The following is a 26,291-nucleotide window of genomic DNA, read 5'->3' on the forward strand; positions in this document are numbered from 1 at the left end:
ACAGTTTTACTAACCACATATCCGGCGATTTCAGATACAAATAAAAAAATAGAAAAAACTCTTCATCTTCCGAACTCTAAATACTTAGAATGATTCACCAGTTTCTCTTCCAAAACACCCTAGATGAAGTAGTTTACTTCGGCAGCCACACTAATAACATTTGGCACAACGATAAAACCTCTGGCCGAAGGGTTATCTTTGATAGTCAGAACTTTGGTGGCAACAAGGAAATGTGCCAATCAGAATGAGGCATCCAAAAAAAAAAGAAATGTACGTGCCACTTAGAATGGGACGGAGGGAGTGATTATTTTAGTGAATTTGGTTCATCGTGACGACCGGAAAGAAGAGGAAGCAATTCCTAACGGTGAATCGTTCACATGTACGATATATTTGTGCTTTGATGTTAATTTTAGGACAATAGGCGTTTTATTACCGCAAAAAATAATTTGAGTTTAATTTGAATTATGTAGTAAATGAGAATAGTTCAAAATTTAATAAAACTTTGTATATAAATACGTAAATGTTTGTGTTACTGAATAAGTGTTGAATGAGTATTTCAGGTATTTATTTTCAAATTTACATAAAGTCAAGTATATGATCAGGTAATTTCCACCCGATTCAACGATCAGGTTCCAAAATTACCAGAGTTGGGTATTTTGAGTATCCGGTTTTCGGGACCAAATATCCGATTCGAGTAATTGGATACTTAATTTTGATTCGGGTTTAGGTCTCAGGGGTGTTTTTTTCAGCTTTGGATATCCGATTTGATAACCCTAATGCTGGTTTCAAGAGTTGATAGTCTAAACACATTTTAAAGTTGTACCTCCTCACGGATTACATATCTTATGAATTATACCAAATCTAATCCTATTCTCCTTGCAATTAGCTATAATAAAATTCTCATTCAACATCTAATCATCAATCAATTTAATAATCTCATAAAGAAGTTAAGATGTTAACCGTTCATATTTCAAGCATATAATATGGATCTCTCGAATCTTGTAGAAAAGTCTAAAATATTTAAAGGATGATAAATCAATTAAATAGATAGCAATCAAGAATCATTAAATCACACGCATAAGCCAACATAAATTACACACAATTAATTAAACCATACAATAATGTATCTAAACCATAAAATTCTACTACCTCCGTGTTTAAAAAATAGAAACATTTGAAATGGTACGAGTTTTAATGCACAATTGGTAAAGAAAAAGAGAAAAGTTGGTAAAGTAAGAAAGAGAATGAAAAAAATGAATAAATTAAGAGAGACGCAGAGAAAAAGTAGTGAAAGTTGTGTTAGAGCATCCTCATTCGTGCTCTTAAATAAGAGCACAGAGGTGAGCCCGGACCCACTTTTACTCTTTGTCCTTAGGCAAGAGCACAACACCCACATCCGTGCTCTTCCGTAAGGACAAGCTCAAGGGTCCCGCCATTCTATTATTCAATTTAAATACTTCAATTACTAAAATATTTCTACATTATAAAAATATATTAAAAAATAAAAATTACATAATTAAAATCCTAAAAAATAAAAATACATAATTAAAATCCTACAAATTAAAAATCACATAATTTTGAATGTTGAAGTGGGAGTATTTATAGATGAAAATGTGAATTTTGGGAAAAAAATTGAAAAATAAATTAAAAGTGTGTAGAAAACGGATATAATTTATTAGGAAGTGGGAAAATATTTTTTTAATTTAAAAATGATTTTTTAAATTAAATTTGAATTTAAAAAGAAAACTAAAAAAAAAAGAATTTCTAATGGCTAAGCCGTTGGCCAATCACAGTCTGCCACGTCGACCTGCTCAGCGGCACGGACGTGCTCTTAGCTAAGAGCACCGTCCTGTCGCTGGCAAGGACGGACAAGCTGCATTGGCGGACGAGCGGTGTCCCGCTGCTGGCACGAACGGACGGGGCACCGCTGCGGATGCTCTTAGTGGATTGTGGAGTCCACATCTAAAAATAGGAACATTCTAAATATTTTATTTTTAAGAGACTGTCCATAATAGAGTTTCTATTTTTTTTTCAAAATAGTACTACGTAAGAATTAGTTACTCAATGTTCAAGAATAAAGTGTCAAAGTAATTATATTAAAATATAGACCAAACCAAATGCACCAATAGATGATGGAATCTTGGTTGGAACCTTCGTATTCACTATCTGGAATGATTTTGGACGTTCACTCTTGAATTCGTCATCTTTTATGGAGAGAGCGAATATGTGAATCTCTTCTCTTGCCTATGTGCCCTAGCATTTGTATTTATACTCCAATTGGATAGGAATAGTTAAAATATGTATTTCCATGTATGGGTTTCAAATTAGTGGAATTTAGGGTCAATTCCTACGTGGTCGGGTAGGACTTTTAGACTGGTGATGGTCGTATCCGACATGGTGGCTTAAACTAACGCGGTCATGTAGAATTTTCTAGAGTACACAGTCTTTGTAAAACGGACATAACTTTCTCTATGTAGTTCTGATTGAGGCACGCAAAATAGCTACAGGATGTGCTTTCGACATAACAAATTGAAAGATGGTTAGAAAAAAACAAAGAAAGTTTGTCCTAAAATAAAGTATACCATGTTATATCTAATCCTGAAAACTATGCAATATATGAGTTTATCGTGAATGTTGGAGTTATTGTGCAATTTATAGTTCATTGAGGCAATGACGAAAGGACATCAACCGTATATGAGCCTCTTAGTCGAATTACTTGTAAGTACTCCCATTATTGTTCAGTTTTAATTTGGGTGTTAGAGATAGTGATGAAAACATTTTTCTATATATGAGCCTCTTGTCCTTGTTCAATTATGATTCCCTTGATGCTATGTTCTTGTTTAAAGTTTATATTTGTACTTTGTATCGTTCTTGTTGCGACCGTTTCATCGACTATTAGTATGCTAATCATTATTTGACTACATAAGTAATTGTCTCAAATTATTTGCTACATTTCCTTTTATGACAATAACTTTATATTCTCATTTACTTTATTCTCTCTTCTTCGTTTAACCTTTAAACATCAATTTCTTAAGTCTCACACTCAAAAGAAATGTACTACCTCCGTCCTATAATAAGGAGTTACATTTTTTCATTTCGGTCTGTCCCACAATAAGAGTCACATTTTACTTTTACCATAATAGTAAGTAGGTCCTACATTCTACTAACTCGCTTCACTCATATTTTATTATAAAATCAATATAAAAAAGTGGACCTCATATTCCACTAACTTTTTCAACTCACTATTCTTTACATTTCTTAAATTCATGTTCACGCCAAATATGACTCCTATCATGAGACGAAGGTAATATCCAAGTAGCTTGGGACAATAAACTATTAATTTTGATAACTTAAAACTAATGGTAAATCAATGCACAATGAACATCTAGTAGGGTAAAACTAATGGGTGGTAAAAAGTAGTGGAATGTGAGACCCATTTTTATATATTACTACCCCTGTCTTTTGAAAATTGAAACTATTTCCATTTAGGGCCGCCCCTAAAAATAGAAACTTTCTAAACTTTCTATTTTAGGACATGAACCCCACAATCCACTGACACTACTTCCACTATCTTTCCTTTTTCTCTATCTCACTTTACCAATTTTTCTTTTCCCCTCATTTATTTTACCAATTCTTCTTTATTACTTTAACATCGTGTCATTTTAAATGTTTCTACTCATTCCACAAGAATATGCACTCTTTCCTTTTTAGTCCGTCCCACAAGAATATACACTTTCTAATTTTGGAAAGTATTTTCTCTCTAATGAGGTGTGACCCATTCTCCACTAACAATATTTTAATTACTTTTTCCCTCTACATCTCTCTTACTTTACCAATTTTACATTAAAACTCGTGCTGAACCCAAAGTACATATTCTTTGGGGACGGGGGTAGTAATAAAATGTGAGTGGAATTAGTTGGTGGAATGCAAGCTCTATCTATTACTCCCTCCGTCCCGGCTAAGATGACACATTCCTTAGCCGACACTGGATTTTAGGAGTAATTGGTTAATGTGTTTAATTGGAAAGAGAAAAGGTGAGTAGAAGTATTAAAATAGAGAGAGAAAGAAAGGTGAATATTTTAATAGGGGTGGGAAAAAGTGGTTGAGTGTATTAATTGGAGAGAGAAAGTTTCTAAAAAAAGAAATGTGTCATCTTGGTTGGGACAAACTAAAAAGGAACATGTATTATCTTAAGCGAGACGGAAGGAATATAAATTTATAAGAAAAGGTGAACCAAGACTCCTAATAACAGACACACTAAAATTGTAAATCAGGAATCCTAATGCGCTTGAACATAATATTATAAACATAGTGTAGAATGAAAATATTTTAGAAAAGAGTAATGGGAGAAAAAAAGCCCGAATCCAGGAAGCCCATAATCACAGAGAAGCCCAAATGAAAGTAGGGTTTTCTTGAACTCTTCTTTACCATCTCAAATCCGCAAAACCCTACATTAGCTATTGCCCCTGCCCACGGCTTCAGGATAGATTCAGAATCGGCGAAAATGGTGACATACAAAGTATGCTTTCTCTCTCTATCTCAATTCGATCGTTGAGTTGAAACAATGAGTACTGATTTGATTTTTTAAATGGCGGTGTTTGCAGTTCCACCAGTATCAGGTGGTCGGAAGAGCTCTGCCGACGGAGACGGATGAGCACCCCAAGATCTACCGCATGAAGCTGTGGGCGACCAATGAGGTCCGCGCCAAGTCCAAATTCTGGTAATTTGAGCTTCGGTGTAGAATTCTGTGTGCGATGAACTAGATTGATTCGTGTTTGTCATTGAATGAATCAATTGTTGGTTTATTCTGTGGAATTAGATAAATGATTCTCTTTATGTGGTGAAGAATTATAAATTTAACTTGGTAATATTAGGTTATACTGAGAAATTGATTTGGGGATTTAGGATTGCTGGATTGAGATTGAATGTGTTTGTTTATCTATGAAGGTACTTTCTGAGGAAATTGAAGAAGGTGAAGAAGAGTAACGGTCAGGTTCTTGCTATCAACGAGGTATATGCTTGCTCGAAACCTTGTCTTTCATGTTTATTGTATATCTTAATAATTGTGTTGTTTTGATTGAATTTAGTTGACACTTGACAACACTTTAGAGATATAAGTTGGATTTGATGATCTGCTATGTGTTTCATATGCTTGGACATCGATGTTTCAGTGCATTTTATATAAAATAAACCAGTGATAGTAAGACCTTGTTTAATTGTCTTCCACACTTGTGAACGCCAGATTTTCATCTAGAGATTTTGCAGAAACAAGCACAGTGTGATTACATGTATCATCCTTTTCGTTATGTTTGTTTTTTAATCCCTTTTGCAGCACATACCATCCTTTTCTTGGTTTGAATATGTGATTGCCTTTGTGTGTAGTTATTGTCCGCCATGTAACGAACTTAAATCTCGTGTACTGAATGTGCATCCTGTGCCATTTCTTTCATTATAGATTTTCGAAAAGAACCCCACAACAATTAAGAACTACGGGATCTGGTTGAGGTATCAAAGCAGGACTGGCTACCACAACATGTACAAGGAGTACCGTGACACCACCCTGAACGGTGGTGTTGAGCAGATGTACACCGAGATGGCTTCCCGCCACAGAGTCCGCCATCACTGCATCCAGATCATCAAGACTGCCACCGTCCCAGCTAAGCTTTGCAAGAGGGAGAGCACGAAGCAGTTCCACAACTCCAAGATCAAGTTCCCCCTGATGTACAGGAAAGTGAGGCCACCAACGAGGAAGCTCAAAACCACCTACAAGGCAACCAGGCCCAACCTGTTCGTGTAAGATGCTTTGTCGTTTGTGGGAAGACGAGAGCCCTATATTTCTGCAAGCTATTATCAGTTTTGACTTTTGCTGGAGTTGTACCATGTCTTGCTTGTTTTCCTTGCACATTAGACTTTTATCTATAGAGTTTGTTGAATGTTCTTGTGAAATTCAGGTTCTATGGTTCTTAAGATGCTTGTCTATGGGTTATGTTTTTTCATTCTTATGTGGCTCGGGTAATAAAAAAAAATTAAAATATGTTTAATGAATCAGTTTTATTCTAGTATAGTTTAAACTAATCATCAGTACAATTGAAGATTTTAAAGATTTTTTCAATTTATTTAGTTGTTCAAATGAAGCTAGATATATATGTAAAGATTGCCACCGGCCCATAAAAATAGAGAAAACAAATAATTTTAGTTGATAAAGATTGCCACTGTCCCATAAAAATAGAGAAAACAAATAAAATACGAGCATTACTCGGGGATGAGGAATATAGCTAATTAGCAGCTTAGATTTAAATTAAAATCTGTGAGTATGGTTTTCTCTCCTCGAGAAAGAAATACTCCACATATCTATCAGTTTCATTGTTGAATGATTGTTAAAATTTAATTATTTTCAATTGCAGTAGATAAAAGTACGCAATCTAGCTTTAGTGTTAGTTAAAATTATGGAATCAATATAGGTGAGATGTGTGTTTATGAGAGAGGTTAGCATGGCTGCAGCTGCTTCTCTAGTTATTGTTGAGTATTCTTCATGAATGTATGAAAATTTATGAAAATTCAATCTCTTTTTCTTGGAAGATGAAGAAATTGGAAGGGACTTAATGCCTTTATTCCTCTTCTTGTGAGCATTTTATGAATATGTAATTACAAACAAAAGAGTTGAAGTGTCAAATGTAGCATTGTATATCCCACATCGGAAATTTGTAAAACACTATAGTTTAGCTCCTGTAATAAAAGGGAGATGGGGTGAATGGGAAAAGTCATCTTTGCGCTTGGGGCAATGACGCAGCTAGTGAGGTTCTAATCGAGGCGCGTCTATTGCTGGTTGAAAACTATTTCCAAACCCCCTCTTCGTCCCGAGCTTGACTTGGGCTGTTGAGAATTTCTGGAAGAGCTCCCTCTTGTTAGGGAAGCTCTACGATTCAGTTATCAAATTTTTCCACATAACTTTCAATTTTTCTTTAGAGTAAAATTTTAATAAAGATTTAATGCTTATCAGTAAAAATTATAAGTAAAGATTTATTAATGAGATTTTATTATTGTTGCACGACGCTAATCAAATTTAAATTTATTAAATTATAAAATTTCAATCATATTCAAAATGTTCGGGTTTCATAATAATTTTTATATAAACTTTTTTTTTTTCATTAGTTTTAAGTTGTACTAATACCTGTATATAATTATTGAGACAAAGGATTTGAACCACAAAAATAGAAATAGAATTAGATGAATAGAAAATTAAGAATTGAATTTTAAATGGTGAAAATATTAAATCATATTATTAAATATACTCATCAATCTTAGAAAATGCTAGTGCACACTGGTGCAGCATAAGTGTTACTAATAAAAGTTAAGTGTATTTATGAGTAAAGTATAAAAGAAATGTGCCTGAAAAAGTATGAACTATTTTATGGTATTCCAAAGTGACAGAGTCAATGAGCTCTATGTTTAGGAAAAAGTTAGTACACATATTTTAAATAATAAAAATATTATTAATAAATTTTAATCATGAAAAGAGGATATATTGATGGATAAAAATGGCGATAAGTTGAATTTTTAATATAGAAATTATATAAACAAAGGGAAACAAAAGGAAGAAATACAAATTAAAAAATACTTGGAAAAAAAAAATTGGGTTATAAGATCCACAGAAGTGGAAAGCCTTAACCGGATGTGCTGGTAACAGGTAAAGCCCGAAGGCTGTTCCCGTCCCTGTCGGGGGAGATGCCAACCATCTCTCCTTTCTACGAACACGTATGCATTTGTTGCTTCTCCAACATATAAACTCTAACTCTCTCTATTCAAATTTCGATGTGGGAAAGAATCTACAATATCTTAGACAATTCACTTTTTTACAGCAATAGTATTCTTGTAATATACAGAACATAATTGCAACATATAGTAGCAAATTCTCATAATATCAACAGTGATTGATTTCGCATTTCAACTAAAGCTACAAAGTTAAACACTATTAGTGTCAGTGACATCTCAGGAAAGCTACGGCCAATGCAAAGTCATCTCTAGACAGCGAGAAGAGCGGTATTTGGAGATCTCGAGTTGAGTTGGCACTCGGGGGGTTGGAGATGGAACGGAACATATTCACATGAAGTAGACTACGTTCGTGTCCCTGACAATCATTAAGCTCCCCTTGTCGTGCATTATCTGCAGACGGGATCGATTATTTGCTGTCATATTTATTGAAGTCAAAATGATAGATTGAAGTATGATGAACTAGATATGAAAACATTACCTCCAAAAGGGACATGATCTCTGCTGCAGAGTAAGGGGCACCTGCACCACTGTTTACCACGACATCAATATCAGCAATCGACATTTGTTCCACGTGCTGAGCATGTCTGTACCACCCCAATGCAGTGCTAAAAGCATCCAATCTGCTTGCAGGTAGAAAATTCGGACGAGTCAGCTATTAGAAGTACATATGCTAGGAAATGAACCATCAGATAAATTTAATTCTTGATTCAATCAACGAATACATAGATCAGAAACAAACCTCTCTGATGATAAGTTCACTTCATTTGTTGGAGTTGGATCTACATCCATTGCTTCAGCATCACTTCACAAAAAAAGTAAAGAAGAGATTTTATTGATAAAATAGAGCATTAATTAGAGAAAACTAAGTGGGATGACACATGAAAGACACCAAACTCCACATTACGAGATAGTTAACTTGCACATACTCTGTTGTGGCAATAGAGCCAGCATTTTTGGCCTTTTTTCGACCAGTTCTACGAGCTCCGTCATTGTTTCCACCCTCAGTGTTCATGGTGCTGTATCTTTCCATTTCTCTCAGACTTTCATTCTCACGCGCCTCCATGTCACTCAGCTCTTGATGATAAATGGCGAAGTTTAGAACTTGAATAGCAGCTTCAGCATCTGACTTCAGCACCTGTGTCAAGATCCAACATTGTAGCAAGTCTAAAAATTCATCAAAAGGTTTCTGTATTTTCAGATAACTGTGTAAAGAAGTTCCCAATCACGTCCAACTAGAAACGAGATGATGAATGAGCTGAAACATTCTATTGTAGACTGTAATAGTACCTGTAGCCGCTGCAGCTTCAGCTTAGCATGGGCAGTTGATAGACGTATTATTGTTTCTAAAGTTCTTGCAGTGATTGGAAGTGTCCCTCCAGTCTAAAAAAACATATCAAATATATCATTAAGACAATTAAAGCCACAGCTTAAATTCCAAGAGTTGAATCACATCACATCAGTGTAGTAATTTACCAACCTTTGCACTTGAACTTGCATTTCTGAGCTCTACATATGTTGTTGCTATGTGTTCAGATGCCTGGAAAAATCATTAAGCAACAAAAATATCAGAATGTCGAAGGAATTGATGGCAGGGTGAGTATCCACAATATCATTAAAAATTCCGTGACATGGATGGCAGTATCTATATGTTCTCGAGAAACCTCACCTCATCGGTGAGCTCAGGCTGAAACCTCTTAGCATAGTTAATATACTTCTTGAGAAAATTGATGGTGAGAGTATCGTAAACTGTTTACGACTACTATTAGATCTCCCATGTAACATTCTATTGTATTTGACAAAAACTGCAGAACCAGCCTCGGGATCATCCTCCATCTCATTTCTTGAGCTCTCATCTAATCTCGTACCTGCTTGCATAAGAAATGCTTAATAACATACATATTCTATAATTGTATCTGTATTTAATCGGAATCATAGGCTTCGCAGACCTCCATCAGCTACTGATTGATAGCAATGCATTCTGAGCACGTGTTCTGAAATTTGGCGATCAATCCCAGGATCCATTTGATCCAAAACAATGAACAGCAGATCAAAACGAGAAAGCAGAGAATCCGGAAGTCCAATATTCTTTGTTGGAGTTAGAGAACGATCATACTGTGCATATAGTCGATATGGCATTAATAATTTCCATAAAAGGGATCAGCAAGCCTAGAACTATCAAATGGTTTGAGGACTTACAGTTCCGTATATTGGATTGGCAGCTGCCACAACACTGCACCTAGCATTTAGAGATGCATGTATACCAGCTTTTGCAATTGTTACTGTCTGCTGCTCCATCACTTCATGTATAGCAACACGATCTTGGTCATTCATCTTGTCGAACTCATCAATACAAACGATTCCTCTATCAGCAAGAACCAAGGCACCAGCTTCTAGTCTTCGCTCCCCTGAATTCATGGAATGACCAAATAAGAAAAATCATAAATCTGATGACTAAACCACAACCAACACCATAATTTACCTGTTTCTTGATCAGAAGTCACTGCAGCAATCAATCCAACCCCAGATGAACCTCGACCTGTGGTGGATATGGCTAGAGGTGCGATATTCATGATGGCTCTCAACAACTGAGACTTAGCAACAGAAGGGTCTCCAACCATCATCATATTTATATCACTATAAAGAAGAAAGCAGCATATAAGTTCAAAAAAAAACTAGAGCAGGCAACAAGAACAATCAACCATGCTCAAAGAATTAAGCATTGAAAACAGGCGAATCTGAGATAAGAGCATTCCTTACCCCCTCAAGTGAGTTCCATTTTTCAAGTTTTTCTCATGTCCCCCAAGCATCAACAGAATAAACGCTTTCTTTATCCATGAATGCCCGTATACCGATGGTGCAAGAGAATTAGCAAGTAGATCAAATGCATCCTCTCTTTCAGATATCTTTTTAATATTTCCCCAATCGTCAGTTGTATAATATAAATTCTGCAACTCCTTGTTAAGAAGAGAGACATTGTTGGCTATAAGGACAGTCCTGCATCGGCAACAAGAAGTATTGAAAATACAAATCGATTATAAAGGTGAAACAAATTACTAGAAATGTTCTGCTGTAGATATAAAATAACCTGAATACTCCATTCACACTGCCTTTGCTTTTCCCAGGAAGAGCCTTGTAAATCCCAACAATTGCCACTCGATCCCCTGGCTTACAGGAATCCACCAAATCATCTTCAACAATGATATCCACAGTTCTAGGAAGTTGCCCGGGAACTGAGTTTTCCGGGACCTCTTGCATAGATAGTGTCTGGTGGTCCTTATAGGTGCACAAACCAAACTCAGTTGCCAACAAATTGCCATTATCATCCTGCAACAAGTCATAACCCATCAGAGTTAAGTGGACGTAAAATGATCAGTAAATAGAAAGGACAAAATGAGAAATCTTACACGCGTCGGATACACTGATCCAGTGGGCAGGCCAATATTTGACGTGATGTCCCTGTATTCCCTAACTGTGAATTTCTCATTAGCAGGACAAAAATGGACGCTCTTTACAACCGTTGGCCTAACAAGAGAACCTACATATAGAACAAAATGTTCCAACTATTAGAGTCTCTATCACAACCACACAATATATTTTTTCAATCCTTTAAACTCATCAAAATATTGGTATATTCTGTGAATCATTGCACAACAGCCTCAAGGACTAAATCAAATAGTAAGAAAATCGTCTTTTTCAAGCCTTCAATCCTCAAGGACTATGTCATTTTGTGCATCCCACCTGATGACGATAGTTTTATACGAGTTGAATCGTACAACAGAGCTAACATCTGCTAATTTTCCTTTACAGTACAATCCAACTTAAAATTATGCTATTTAATCCAAATCTCTTACAATTAAGCAGTTAAATCCAAATTTCTCATAGATCATCCAATTTACACACTCACATTTAGTAACGATACCCTCGACACAAACCATCGAGCCGATAAACCTAGACAAAAGATCTCTAGGCGTCACTCTTCTCGAAACAAAAAGGGCCGTCGAGACCAACCAAAACCTGTTCTCCTTCCTTGAGGTACTTGGCATTCATGTTCCTAACAATATCCGTCACCGCATCACAAAGAGGCTGCATGTACTCGCTCGGAGTTTGCAATAGCCTTCATTTTTTTGCAAAATTTTACTAAGGATTCAACAAATGTATTACAAATTTCAAAACAACAAAGTAAAATAGCAGATCGCTGGGCCAACCTGCGCGCCAGATCCATGCCTTCTCTGTGGTTGTAAAACTGAGCGAGATTAATCACGCAACGGCGGCTGTTCTGATTGAACATTGAGTCGAGAGATTTCTTCAGCTCAACGTTGTAATCCTGCGAATTTTAGCATTTCACGAGATGCTTAAACAGTGATGCAAATAACCAGAAAATCGTAAACAGTTATAAATCCAGTAAATTGAAGCATGCTGTTTGGAAACTCACGGTTTGCTCGAAAAATTTGAGGAAAGTGCGCTTGTGCGCATTCCTGATATCATCGCTGAGATCCATCGTGAATCTTCTTCAGCTCCGCTTTCAGTCTGAATTGCCTCCAATTGATCGCGTGAGAAATGCAGAAAAATACACAGAAATAAATACTACCGCGATCGAGTTCATCATGGTGGTTAGGGCTTTGGAATTTGGCGGGAAAGGGGTGAGCGGTTTTGGTCTGGGCCCACTATTCGTTGGCTCGGTTTGTATTTTAAATATATTTATTTTGGGCTGAATATCATTTCAGTATCATCGTCTTTTTATTTTATGATTAAATTTAAATTTGTCTTTTCACAATTATTTATGAAAAGACACCATGTTATAGTGGAAAATGCCATTTACTGAAAATAAGGCTGAAAATTGACTCTGTAACATAAAATGTTTTAATGGTTGTTAAAGAAAAAGACAAATACAAGTAAAAAGAACAGAGCTGTTGCTACAAGATTGAAGGAGAAGTGATGCTTTCAATAAGAGGTTACAATAAACGCAACGCACGGGTGGTACACTAGTCCTCGAGAAACTCAGGGCTTAGCGCCCATTTAGACGAATATAAGCCCGGCTCAAATGCTGAAGGAGAGCGACTAGTACAATGAGACGAGGTAGACTGTGACGACTGCAAGCAACTCAGTGTGAGTTGGATCATGGTTTAAATGCAGAAAATGCAACAACAGAGTTGTGACCTCCAAATCCAAAGGAATTCGAGATTGCTGCAAAGATTTTTCGGACACGAGTGAGAAACTGGGCCTTAAACCACAAACCAGAGCGTATATAATCTCGTTCAACTTTATATTAGATGATCATGCACAAGATCTTACCAACATTGATGTCGTGCTGCTGTTTTTTATTTGCAACGGTGTCAAAATCTACAGACGGCTCTCGGTTCTGTAGAAAAAAAAAAGTAATTTCAAAGAGAAATGGTCAGCTTAGAGAGACCTTTCAACTGTATTTGCAAGTATTCTTTTATGTATCGTTTAACTTACAAATTGATTTATGGTCGGATGAAGCCATCCTGTTGTAATTGCTTTCACTGTTGCAATAGCTTCCAAACCACCAGCAGCACCAAGACAGTGCCCTATCATCGACTGCAAGAAGATACAAACACAGAAAATCAGCATCACATGCATTTGAATGAATGAGAAGAGAGAGAGAGAGAGAGAGTATTTACCTTAGTTGCATTGATTTTGATCCCAGAAGTGCTCTTGAATACCTTCTTGATAGCGTTAAGCTCAGCTAAATCACCCACGATTGTGGAAGTAGCATGTGCATTTATGTAGTTAACCTGCAAATACGAACAGTTAAAGCTGCTTTCTTGAACAGCCGCTGCCATAGCACCCTTAACTATACCTAAGAATCCAATTTACTAATGAAAAATGATCCAAAAATAACGTTTCAATGTTAATTTTGAGTTTGAATATAGTACATACAATTACAGATGCAAGAAACAGGTTTGATGTGTCGAAAACATGCCAACCACATTATAGGAAACGGATGATCGCAAAACTACATAATGCTTTTGCATTAAGTAAGAAGGTTTTACCCCTTCCTAGGTATAGCTGTTCCCATGCAGAGCATATAATTCTAATATTTGGAGGAAAAAGTACCTCTTCGGGTGAAACGCCTGCATCTTCAAGGGCACTCTGAATGCACGACGAGACTCCAAGTCCATCAGCTCTGGGATCTGTCATATGATATGCATCACAATTTACCGCACCTCCCAAATATTCAGCAATGATTGGCGCCCCTCTTTTCATGGCGTGCTCCAAACTTTCCATCACCTGTTTGAAAAGATCGAAGAAAACACTAATTTAAGCTTATCTGATCCAATCGCATTTGTAGGCCCGGTGTTCTGAAGAGAGATGAGAAGATGGAACCCTTACCAAAACTCCAGCCCCTTCTCCCATAACAAAACCATCACGAGCTTGGTCCCAGGGCCTCGAAGCAGTTTGTGGGTCGTCGTTTCTCTGTGACAACGCTCTGCAAGCAACGAAACCACCCAATCCAATAGGAATAATCGCAGCTTCAGTTCCGCCAGCAATCATCAGATCAGCTTCTCCCCGACGGATGTGGTTGGCAGCCGCATAGAAGCAATAGTTTGAGGTGGCACAAGCAGTGGAAATCGAATAGTTGGGTCCCATCAAGCCTAGATCAATCGCAAGCAAAGCAGAGGCCATGTTTGTGATAGCGTAAGGTATGAAAAACGGAGTTATTTTCCTGTGGCCTTTCTCAATTAGAGACTGGACACCATCAGAGAATACTTGAAGACCGCCCATTCCCGTCCCGACCAGAACACCACCTCGGATCTTATCAATCTGCAACGACAACAAACCCAATCAGCTCAGAGACCAGTCCCCACGAATCCAAAAGATATCCACAGAAATAACAAAGACTCGAACAATAATACAGATGATGCATATGCCAAATCGACAATCAAAAGTCACTCTTTAGTAAAACCGGATTCTGAAATAATCGACAGTACAGTCAAGAATCTGATAGCCAATCCCAATAATTGAGATCGAACTAAATGTAAAATAACAAGCAAATATTCCATTTTTGGCAAGATTTGCACGCTCCAAACAGAAGCATAATGATGTTACACGAAAATCATACACACAATTAGCCAATTCCAATAAATAAGAAAGAACTTATACAAACAAACAGAGGTTTCTCAATAACCCATTTAACAACCCCAATCCACATCCAATGTAAACAGCTGATGAATCCACATGACCTAAAAACCAGAAACCCAAAAAAGCCAATAAGATGCTCTCAGTCTACTGCCTCTCAGCCACAGTGATGGACAACGAAAATACAGTGTTGAGCCAGAAGCATAGGCAACAACAAAAAAGCTACTACTACTCACTACTAACCCCATCTTCATCACATTATGAAACACAATTTCCAAGAAAAATATAGTTCACTAATCAAGCAGAGACCAAAGCCAAGGATCCAACGGCCAATCCCAGTAATAAAATCGAAATAAACGTTCATAACCCCTATTTTTGGAGAAATTCGGCACACTGCAATGTTGCAGCAGAATAACGAGAAACCAAAAATCTTCATAAAAAACAAACAACTAGTTGCTTATAAACAACACGAATCAAAGCTCAAATGCAAATAGCCAAGGGATCCACATAACGTCGAACTAAACATCCGAAACTACAAAGCACTCAGCATTTACTAATCACTACTAGTACTGAAAACAATATGATCATCACATTATCTAACCAAATTTAATTTAAAACATATGAATCATATGGAAAACTTAACACCACAAAATTTAGCTCAAAATCAAGCTTGAAAAAGGCATAATCACAATCAACTTCAAATAAAAATGACACACAAATAACATTGGAAACTACGAAACACTTGGCATTCTACTCACTACTTGTAAAAATAACATCATCACATTATCAAACCAAATTCAAATAAAACACATCGATTTTACCGAAATCCTAAAACCTAAAGAATCAGTCAATTAAAACACATCGATTTAAGCCACCACTAATCTAATTTCAAAAGCTCAAATTCAAATTGCCAATGAATGATATGAAGTCATCTTTATCATATAACCAAACCAAATTCAAATATAAAAACACATCAATAGCTAGCTCGAAAAAAACACATTTATACCTTATTGATCTTCTCCCCGCCGAGATCTGCGCCCTCGAGCGCCTTCTTCCCGGCGACAATGCAGTACCTCAAGCAATCGTCCAATCTCCGATCATTTTTGCCGTCAATGTACCCCTCCGAGTTGAACCCCCGAATCTGACCGCCGAAGCGCGTCGGAAACTTGGACGCATCGAATCTGTCAATCAGCGTGATTCCGCTCTCACCGCTGAGCAGCTTGTCGTAGTAGGCGTCGACCTCGTTCCCGAACACCGACACGAGCCCCATCCCCGTGATCACCACACGCTTCTTCGGGTCCGTCTCCCGCTTCGGCGGCGCTGCGGAGGCCGAGATTTTGAAATGGAGCTTCCTGGTGCTGGGGAGAGGTCTAGCGGCGGCGGTCAATCCAGGCAGGGAGGCGGCACGGAGACGGTCCAGAGGGGAGGGGCGGAGCGCGGTGGAGTTGAGGGATTGCATGGCGGAATTTTGGAATTCGATTCGATGGGAACGAGGTGAGCTCAAATCGCAGGATTTAAAGCTGGTTTTATTGCTCAAATATTTTATTATTTCGATTATTTTTCGAGGTATTATTAAATTCACTTTTCAAAATTATGTTGAGGCTACGTTCCTTTGGTCGGTTTACTACATCTAAAGATTTGGTTTGGTTTAATTATCCTAGTGATATAATTGAGGCATAGGGACCTTACTATTCACATGCTCAATGAAAAATGTTTTCAATAATAGAATTTGGATTATTTATTTTATATGAGAAAAAAAGAAAATCATTTCACTCGCGTGTTCCAACATTTTCGGTGTCTCTTACGTGTAGGGATCTTGTACAACTATTAAATTCGTTATTATGTAAAAATGAAGTTTAGTTTGCCTTACGTGAGGGAAAATGTGCCGTATAATATGGGTAGGTAATACTAGCTCTTGGATTTTCTTGTATTTAAATATGAATAGTACTGTATAATCAGGTTTTGTTTTTTCATGATGCTGTAATTATTGGTATAACTCTGAATCATGGTCTAACTTTTACAATTTATTATGCTTGAAGGTTTAAAAAAAGTGAGTGAACTTCATAAATAATTTCTAATCGGTTTGTATGTATACATACGATTCATGGAAGAAAAATGGGACCAATAATTATAATCTCATTTTTCAAGTTTATTGTATCTATCTAACTCTAGCTAACTTTGACCATAGATATAAGATCTTATTCAAATCTGATTTGATACATGAAAGTATATTCAACATTAAGTACCCTCTAGTCATCCCTCTAGTCATCATAAATGATAGAGTACTTCGTTTTTAACTAAAAACTATCGAAATCGAGATATCTTAAGCACGTACTTATAAAAATTAGATCAACCCCTTCAAAAAAAACACAAAAAGAGAGAATAACGAAACAGATGTATACTCCACTATTGCATTTACTACTAATAGTCTCATATATACCTCCTCGATTTCATTTTAATTAAGTACGGAGTATATATTTGTGATAATTAATTACTTAATTGCACACATAAGTACATTAATTGTAACATAATATAGTCAACAAAAAGTAGGTGAGAAGGGCCACCGCACAACTCTTGTAGCAAAAACATAACAACTTCGAAATCTTAATAATGGTATTAAACAGAATAATTTGATTATTGAGACTGAGACTGAATAATCAGAAATGAGAAAGCTTCAAAACATATTTATGGTTTCATCAAACACTTGTGCTTGTTTCCTTGATAGATTCAAAGACTCCGCAATAGTTTTCACCTCAGCAATCATGGCTACGACGTCGTTTAGCTTGTTGATAGCTGATCCAACACCCTTCACATTGCCAACACACATTATACATTATGCAAATCGATATAATCAAAACTATACAAGAATTGTTTGCTTGGAAAAAATGAAATGTAAAAACTTTGCTGTTGTTTTTTTTTTAATGGTAGTACGTACCACGCCAGAAGCACCAGCAGCGATAGCTAGAGGAGCGGTGATTGAACTTAGTCCGGAAGCAGACATTACGGGGATTCGAACTGCACGAGAGATGGAGTACGCAGCTGCAAGAGTCGGCGAGGCCTAAACCATTGCAAGTGTCAAATAATGCCATTTTTTCACTTTTAATTAAAACATAAGTGTAGTTACCTTTTCAATTAGGCCAAGGACACCAGCCTTGGAAGGAGTAGACGATTTTCCACCTTCGGTTTGGATGATGTCGGCTCCCTCAACCTCCAACTGCTCGGCTAGCTTCACCTGGTCAGGAAGGCTCAGTGTGTGAGGCACGGTGACTGAAAGGACGGTCGATGGAAGGAGCCTCTTAGTCTCTTTTGTCATATTAACAATCTGCAAATTCAAACACACCCTTTTAACCTTAGTCAAAAAAGGAACACAAGAAAACACTAGCAATACCTCTTCTGGTGAGAAAAACACACCCATTTCGTAAAATGAGTCATAGTTTCCAATCTCAACCTGAAAAAACAACGAGTCAGAACGACTTGACTTAATTACACGCCTAGTGTAAGCAGAGTGAGAGTTAGAGTGGTCGAACCATTAAGGCTCCGGCTTCAACTGCAGCTGGAAATGCTGATGGATCTACACTAGATACACATACCGGAAGGGAAGTGAGGTGCGTTGCAAGTCGCACCAATTCAACGTCACAAGCAATATCCACATGAGTTGCACCACCCTACTTAAACCAACACACACAAAAAAAATCAAATTTGTACTACAATGTCATTGTGTTTAAATCCAATTTTGACAGAAATTCTCTAGTATAGACATATACAATCCCGTCATTAACATTTTATTCTTAAAAGTAATTTTGTTCAATTCATACAGTAAGTTCTTTTTTATAAATTTACAAGTTTATGACACAGTAATATTTTGGCGACAAATTTGTTAATTTAAACACTATTGTTATATAATGTAGTTATAGTGTTCTGCTCGAAACATTGGAACTTTATGTGAATAAAGAAAATAATACCAGTAAATAATGAATAAAAAAACAGAAACACAGAGTGAAACAGACCTTATCTGCAGCAGTAACAACAGCGGCTACATTATCCTTGTCAAAATTCTGCAATCCTGAAATAATCTGCAAATGGAAACGAAAATGCTTAGATATTGGTTCAATTTTGATTTTTCTTACATGTAAAAACTAGCCATCAATACTAACTTTGAGGGCTCTTCTTTGGTGAAATTCCTTCAAGATTATCTGTTTGGTTGTGGAAAGCAAAGCCTTTACTCTTCTCCCTTTGCAAGAACCTCGGTTTTGGAGGGGAGAGGCATTGATATGCTGCTGCAGCAGAGGACTTTGGTTCTTTTTCAAGACCGTTTGAGGTGAAGGTGTGAATATTGAGGAACTCATCTCCTCGAATTTTGTCAATGAAGTGAAGAGATAAGAGAGTGGTGAGAATTGGAAAATTTTGTGACTATATTGCGGTGAAAATGATAAGGTATCTGGGCTGAAAATTTAAAATATGGAGTAGTATATTTTTGGGCCAAGGTCCATCAGCTCCGTGTGCCTCTGACATATAATCCATCATAAAGCTTTTTCTGTTATATTTATTCTTTTTGTATAAATTATGAAATGATGAAATTCGTACACTTATATTATAATCGGTCTTGGATTCTAATTTCGTCAATAGATATGCATTCGTTTAATACACTCTCCATAAAGGCATAAACTCATGTCAATGACCTCATATATGTAGTAAGTTGGAATTTTTGCCATGAGACAAATAAGAAAAATGTCAAAGTTATAATAAAATTAAGGCTATGAGATTGACCTGAAATTGACCGATTTTGATATATTTTTGGACAATTTACACTAATTTTAATTTCTTTTATTTATATAAATTTCATAAACTCATCTACAATACAAATTTCATTGAAATAAAAAAAATAAAATAAAAAATAAAAAAAAAGAAGCTCGTGACTAAAATTTTAAACTTTCGGTAATTTAGTTGAAAAAATTTACGTAATAAGAAAATAAAAGAAAATGGAAAAGACATAGGATTGGAAAGTCCTAATCCTACTTACACTAAAATTATACTCCACTATTTAATTTTTCAAACTAGTCCTTGGTTAGCCTATTTAAATATCAAATATATTTATTTAAATATTTTATAGGATTTAAAAATTTTAATTTTGTTGAAAACATCAAAGTCACGCGTCACATGTGTCACACTTGCACTATGATTGACCAAGAGATGTGGGTGCATTCTAAGTGCTTGTGGTGGCATCATCGCCCGAAGAGTGGGGGTGATATATAAGTGAGTCGTCGTTAATAGTTTTTGTATCGTAAAATTTATTCAATTTTATCATTATGTCAACACAATAAATATATAAAACACGATTGAAAATATAAATACTATCGTATCACATACAATAAACATTTATATATGATTTTTAAAATTTCTTTTACCATCAAACTATGCAATTTTTATTTCATCATATATTCATACCCTTTAGCTGATTGAATTAGTATTTCAATTCGCAAATAACCAATATGAGAAACAAATTAAATAACCAAACAATTTTATATACAAACAACACTAAATATTAACATTTCAAATTTAAAAAAAAAAACAATATTGAGCTGAATTCCAGCGCCAAATCAATCATGGGGAATAATATCTAAATTTTCCCCCAAATCAATATCAATATCTAATTAAAAGTGGCAGCCGCAGCAGAAGTAGAAGAAGCAGAGCTTCGTGACGAGCACACCAGCTTCGAAGATCGAGACGATTTTGAAGAGGACGTTGTCCACGAACCAAACGCGCAAACTGAAGCTGAATTTCCTCTTCCACCGGAATCCGGTGGAGGAGCTCTTCGACTTCCGCCGCCACGAGCGGCTGCTGTCCTTGCTTTTCAGCCTCTTGTAGAATAGTGACGAGAAAACGGACGGCTTCTTCTCCGTTGCGAGCTTTTCATCTCCTTCTCTCAGCAGAGACATTGTTGATTAGATCGATGTAGAAAATTGGAAGAAATTGACGGTATTTTGTGCCTTTTGTTTTTGGTGTTTGGAGTTTGAATTGCAGCGCATTATATATGTAGGCTGAAGAGGGGTAATTTGGGAATAGTATGGCGCAAAATGCAGTTCAACGACAACGATGCCGCGTTTTTTCACGGTCAATTGACTCGTATCTGTATATAATTGCCATCTTCATATGAAATTTTAATATGCATACTTGTGTTTATATAGATTTAGAACATGTATCAAGTAATCCTAGTAATATACATTTACATGACTTACGATAAAGTTTCTTAAATTTCAATCGAACGCATACATTCCAACCAAGCTGGATGTATCCTTAATTAATAGTAATTATTATTATTTTGATAAATTAACAGAATTTTAAAAGGCATGTTTATAGTCGACTAGAATCCAAGATCTCGGACATCGGGTATTAACCACGTTACTACTAGGTAAATACTTCCCCCGTCCCACAATAATTGTCATTCTTTTCCATTTCGGTCCTTCCTATAATAATTGTCACACTTCATTTTTCATTTTTACTGTAAATGGTACTCCAAAGTAGGTCTCACATTCCACTAACTCACTTCAGTCATATTTTATTATAAAACCAATATAAAAAAAGTAGACCATGCATGCCACTAACTTTTTCAATCAACTTTTTTAACATTTCTTAGATTCGTACTCACAGTTAGTTGATTTAACATTTCTTAGATTCGTACTCACAGTAAGAGTGACAATTATTATAGGATAGAGAGTATATGTAAGCATTTTTTACCTTACTGATTTGTTGCAAGTGATCAACCCCAAAATTTTTAATGTTACAAAGGTATTGCTGCTTTTCTTAGTCCACGTGGATTAATTTTTCACATTGACTTGGAGTCTACAATTTTATAACTCATGTCACAATTTGGTCGCTTTTGCAACACTTAAAATGATGCTGTAATCGAACTATTTTAATTGCAATTAACACTTATTAATTTTATTTGAAATTCAATTTTATAGTATTGTATCATTTCTCCCATCTATGGATATCCTATCTAAACCAATGGATTTTAAACACACACAATCAACTTACAATTAATAATTAATATACATATAATTGTTCAAGCCTTATCATATTTCGAGTGTAACGTAAATTATTCTCTACAAATGAACATCTAGAACTATATTGCTTCGCTGTCACACTATAAATCAACAACTTGAATAAAGAATGTTCCAAAGTTAAGGAAGAATGTTCAAATCTTGCATGCCGGCCTATTATCTGTAGACAGAATTTTTGACTCTCAACAAACTATTCCAGTTAAGTTCCAACTGTAGAGAATAATCTTAGGATAATCTCTTAATTTGCTTACAATATAATTTTGTGTTACAAATTAACGTATTTTTGCCAACTTTAGATGTGTTTTCTTGAGCAAATATGAGTTGGAGTGTTCATTCTTTTAAGGAGTTTCTCCTTGCTTTGGGGAATCCTTGCATCTTCTTTTATTAATTTTCAGATAAATTGCAATCTACATATACTTATTAACATTCTTCACTTGCAGTAAATGATTATTATGTTTGCTATAAGAATATTTAAATCATCTCCAATAGTTGTCTTGTCTTCATCCAACCGCTTGGTTATAGTATAAGTATCTAGAAATATTACTTTTATTTGCTCACTCGTAATAGAGTAAAGGTCAAAACTGATCCAGAGCATATGCTCATTTTATGATTTTGGTCATATACTTTACCTTTTGAATTTTTGCATTCTGAATATTTCAACTCGGATCACAATTGATCCTACACTAACAATTCCGTCAATTTTTAAACGGTTTTAACCCAATGTTGACCGATTTTGATGATTTTAATAGTCCCATTCAGGTTAAAACGTTTAAAAATCGGTCAAAATTGGGTTAAAACCGTTTAAAAATTGATGGAATTGTTAGTGTAGGATCAATTATGATCCGAGTTGAAATATTCAAGATGCAAAAATTCAAATGATAAAGCATATGACCAAAATCATAAAATGAGCATATGTCCAGGACCAGTTTTGGCCTTTATTCCTCATAATAATATATAAAATTATTTTTTATTATAATTACTTTATTAATGCTAATAAAAAATATATTTGTTTTTAAAATGCAAAAATACTTAAATAAATACTCCCTTCCCAGCTCATGTGATAATTATAATTACTTTATTAATGCCAATAAAAAATATTTATTTTTAAAATGCAAAAGATATTAAATAATCAGCCCTTATATACTCCCTCCGTCCCCTATTAACTGTCCAATTTTGTCCTTTTCATTTGTCTTTCATTAATTGTCAACTTTCATTTTTTTACCACAAATAGTACTCATTCTGTCTCGTCACATGTGATAATTGTAATTACTTCTTTATTAATGCCAACAAAAAATATATTTGTTTTTAAAATGCAAAAATACTTAAATAAATACTCTCTTCCCAGCTCATGTGATAATTATAATTACTTTATTAATGTCAATAAAAAATATTTATTTTTAAAATGCAAAAAATACTAAATAATCAGCCCTTATATACTCCCTATGTACCCTATTAACTGTCCAATTTTATCCTTTTCATTTATCTTTCATTAATTGTTAGTTTTGATGGATTGGGCTTTCTAAATTTAGGCTTTTGGGTTTAAGACTTCTTTTACCTGTATAGTTTGTACAAGTCACAACACAACGAAAAAAATTCTAATGGCTTACTCTATCCATCTTCCGAAATGTTGAAACAATATAAAATTATTTTTTAACCATATATAAAGATTGAAAAGATAGTTTCTTGAAATATACTCATGCATTTATTTTTTTAACCCAAATAAAGAAGATACTATGATGTACTAGATCATATATCACTCTCTCATGCCAATATTACATATCTATGTCAATTTGATGTTGTGAGAATTTACAACAGTATTGAACTAAAAGCAATAACCAGATTAAAGTTGGGATGAAGTAATTATTCCTGCAAAAAGTGAAAATTAATTTTTAATCTTGTCACACGTGATGGAATAAAAACAAGAAAGGAAAAGTTATAAAAATAAAAATGATTCTTGAAGGAGGAGACGGCCATAGCACATTGGGTTGGCGCTGTCACCACACACGCGTGCGTTTAGCATGCGCCTAAACTTATTTCACTTCAATTAATTTCCCTATTTTTAATACTCTCGTCTCAATAAATATAAAACAGTTTTTAATATAAAATTTTATATAGTATTATTTTGTGAGTTAATAAATAAAGATTAAAGTAAATAATATGAAAAGATAGAGATGGTAGTTAAGGAAACGTTTTATTTTTTATAAAACAACCTAAAAAGAAAAATATTTCATTTTTAATTGGAAACAGAGAACTTTTTACGCCTATTTAGGTTCACTAATTAGATTAGCACGATTCCAATTTTCAAGGATGTGGTTGAGTGACACGGGTCGTTTATTCTTAATTAAATGGTTCGGGGATTGATCCTTATTACGCGATTAGTAATTAGGGCATCCACAGTGGGACGCCCTAAGCGACGCCCTATGCACCGCCATGTCAGCATTTTATTCTCCGCCACTTCCACCTGCAATGGGGCGGACTATAGCCCGCCCTAAGCCACGCCCTAAGCATTTTATCTATTATTTGAATATTTAAATACTTCAAAATTTGGAAAAAAAAAATTCATTTCATTAAAATTAAAACATTACACTACGAATGTGAAAAAACTACAAATTCTCAACGGCGGTTGCGGTTCCAAACTTCTTCAATCATGTCGATCATGAGCTGAGTATGGTCTTGTTGGCTACGCATTGAGCCCTGTCGCTGTAGAACCTCACCGAAGCCCATCGGTAATCCTCGAGTGACAGGCGGGGTCGCCGTGCTGGAGCTAGGTCTAGCTTCATCATCCACCCAATCGGTGACATGTCCAACTTCTTGTTCGACTATCATGTTATGCATAATGATGCACGCATACATGACGTCGGCGATGACTTCCTTGTACCAAAAACGCGCCGGACCTTTCACGATTGCCCACCGCAATTGGAGCACCCCAAAAGCCCGCTCCACATCCTTCCGCGCGGACTCCTGCTTTGCCGCAAACAAGACTCTCCCCTCACCAATTGGGCAACTGATCGTCTTCAAAAAAACATGCCACCTTGAGTATATGTCATCGGCCAAGTTAGACCTGCCCAAGGTTTACCGAACCGGCGGTTAAAACCGAAACCGTAACCGTCGGTTACGGTTCTGAACCTAAAAGCTGTGAGAATTTACCCAAACCGAAACTATCGATTTTTGAATCGTGGTTCGGTTCAAGTTCAAAAAATTTCAAACCGAAACCGTGCCGGAACCGCCGGTTCCGTGCGGTTCCAAACCGGAACCGCGAAAAACCGCCGGAAAACCATGAAACCAAGCCAGAACCGCAAAAAATCTGCTGTTCGGAACCGTGAAAAACCGTCGGAAAACTGCCGGTTCCGAATCGAAACGAAAACCGGCGGTTTTGGAACCGGAATCGTAACCGCGAAACACCCTCACGGTTCGGTTCCGGTTCAATAATTTCCAAAACCGGAACCGGCGGTTCCGAACCGTAACCGCCGATTCCTGAACCGTGGGCACCTCTAGGTCAAGTAGTACCCCATATGATGTCTGCGGCCGTTGGCAGTGAACTCGATGGCCGGTCCGCGACCCCTGAACTGATTCGCGAAGAGGGTGGACGAGTTGAGGACGTTGATGTCGTTGTTCGACCCGGCTACACCGAAGTAGGCATGCCAGATCCAGAGGCGGTGGTCAGCGACGGCTTCCAGGATCATCGTAGGGTGGCTGCCCTTCTAGCCGCTGGTAAATTGGCCTCTCCACGCATTGTCGGACAGTTCTTCCACTGCCAGTGCATACAGTCGATGCTCCCTAGCATCCCAGGAAGCCGTGCACCGTCTCGTGCATCCTCACCAGCCTCTGGCAATCATCAGCAGTCGGGCGTCGCAAATATGTGTCGCCAAAAGCCTCCACAACTATCTTACAAAATTTCTTGAGACATTCCCGGCTAGTTGTATCCCCGACGTGAAGGTACTCGTCGAACATATCGCTGTGGTGCCGTAGGCCAACTGCCGGATCGCAACCGTGCACTTCTGCAACGGCGTAAGTCCGGGTCTGCCGATGTCGTCTTCCCGATACTGGAAGTATACATCACGTCCCTCCAACGTGTGCACAATGCGGAGAAAAAGATCTCGGCTCATTCTAAAACGGCGGTGAAAAACATTCGGGCCCCACAGTGGATTCTCGGCAAAATAATCTACGAACAGACGTTCGTGAGCTACGTCGTGCTCGCGCGGGGCATACGTCCGACGTCGTATCGGCCGAGGGACCCGCGCCACCGCCGCCGCTGCCTGCTCCCGCTGCATTTGTGCCAAGCATTCCACCGCGACTTCATTAACGGCATCGAACAAGGCTCGAGTCAAGGCCCGTCTGCAGCCATCCGATGTACTC

The 26,291-nt window shown here is 36.7% G+C and overlaps 4 protein-coding genes and 2 non-coding genes across 6 annotated transcripts; 2 read left to right on the plus strand and 4 right to left on the minus strand.

Annotated features, from left to right (window-relative positions):
* The first annotated feature begins 4,360 nt into the window (after window positions 1-4,360).
* LOC125208882 (60S ribosomal protein L18a-like) lies at window positions 4,361-5,967 on the plus strand. The gene is made up of 4 exons (XM_048108384.1): window positions 4,361-4,519; window positions 4,605-4,720; window positions 4,948-5,011; window positions 5,456-5,967. Exons 1-4 carry the CDS (start codon window positions 4,505-4,507, stop codon window positions 5,795-5,797), a joined length of 537 nt encoding a protein of 178 aa, XP_047964341.1. The 5' UTR covers window positions 4,361-4,504; the 3' UTR covers window positions 5,798-5,967.
* Window positions 5,968-6,763: 796 nt separating this feature from the next.
* LOC125217285 lies at window positions 6,764-6,916 on the plus strand. Its single transcript, XR_007175699.1, has one exon. It is a non-coding gene; the product is annotated as a U4 spliceosomal RNA (small nuclear RNA).
* Window positions 6,917-7,625: 709 nt separating this feature from the next.
* LOC125217225 lies at window positions 7,626-7,755 on the minus strand. The gene has a single exon (XR_007175643.1). It is a non-coding gene; the product is annotated as a U6atac minor spliceosomal RNA (small nuclear RNA).
* Window positions 7,756-7,802: 47 nt separating this feature from the next.
* Window positions 7,803-12,294, minus strand: LOC125216511 (DNA replication licensing factor MCM3 homolog 2-like). Its single transcript, XM_048118246.1, is given in 18 exon segments — window positions 7,803-8,163; window positions 8,252-8,393; window positions 8,513-8,575; window positions 8,700-8,908; window positions 9,061-9,153; window positions 9,251-9,310; window positions 9,440-9,514; window positions 9,517-9,638; window positions 9,720-9,885; window positions 9,970-10,178; window positions 10,253-10,407; window positions 10,531-10,767; window positions 10,859-11,097; window positions 11,178-11,308; window positions 11,678-11,765; window positions 11,767-11,887; window positions 11,979-12,097; window positions 12,206-12,294. Coding segments are annotated over 18 exon segments (2,358 nt in total). The 5' UTR covers window positions 12,272-12,294; the 3' UTR covers window positions 7,803-8,100.
* Window positions 12,295-12,598: 304 nt separating this feature from the next.
* LOC125216751 (3-oxoacyl-[acyl-carrier-protein] synthase I, chloroplastic-like) lies at window positions 12,599-16,389 on the minus strand. The gene is made up of 7 exons (XM_048118517.1): window positions 15,881-16,389; window positions 14,128-14,559; window positions 13,852-14,025; window positions 13,416-13,529; window positions 13,231-13,332; window positions 13,066-13,132; window positions 12,599-12,957 (listed from the first exon to the last, which is right to left on the minus strand). Exons 1-7 carry the CDS (start codon window positions 16,331-16,333, stop codon window positions 12,890-12,892), a joined length of 1,410 nt encoding a protein of 469 aa, XP_047974474.1. The 5' UTR covers window positions 16,334-16,389; the 3' UTR covers window positions 12,599-12,889.
* Window positions 16,390-17,448: 1,059 nt separating this feature from the next.
* LOC125212195 (uncharacterized protein ycf23-like) lies at window positions 17,449-19,268 on the minus strand. Its single transcript, XM_048112288.1, has 7 exons — window positions 19,029-19,268; window positions 18,882-18,947; window positions 18,402-18,539; window positions 18,263-18,322; window positions 17,999-18,196; window positions 17,810-17,932; window positions 17,449-17,680 (listed from the first exon to the last, which is right to left on the minus strand). The coding sequence occupies exons 1-7, from the start codon at window positions 19,218-19,220 to the stop codon at window positions 17,549-17,551; spliced, it is 909 nt and encodes a 302-aa protein (XP_047968245.1). The 5' UTR covers window positions 19,221-19,268; the 3' UTR covers window positions 17,449-17,548.
* Between the last annotated feature and the right edge of the window lie 7,023 nt (window positions 19,269-26,291).

Source organism: Salvia hispanica, chromosome 3, assembly GCF_023119035.1.
Source record: "Salvia hispanica cultivar TCC Black 2014 chromosome 3, UniMelb_Shisp_WGS_1.0, whole genome shotgun sequence".
Taxonomy (NCBI): Eukaryota; Viridiplantae; Streptophyta; class Magnoliopsida; order Lamiales; family Lamiaceae; genus Salvia; species Salvia hispanica.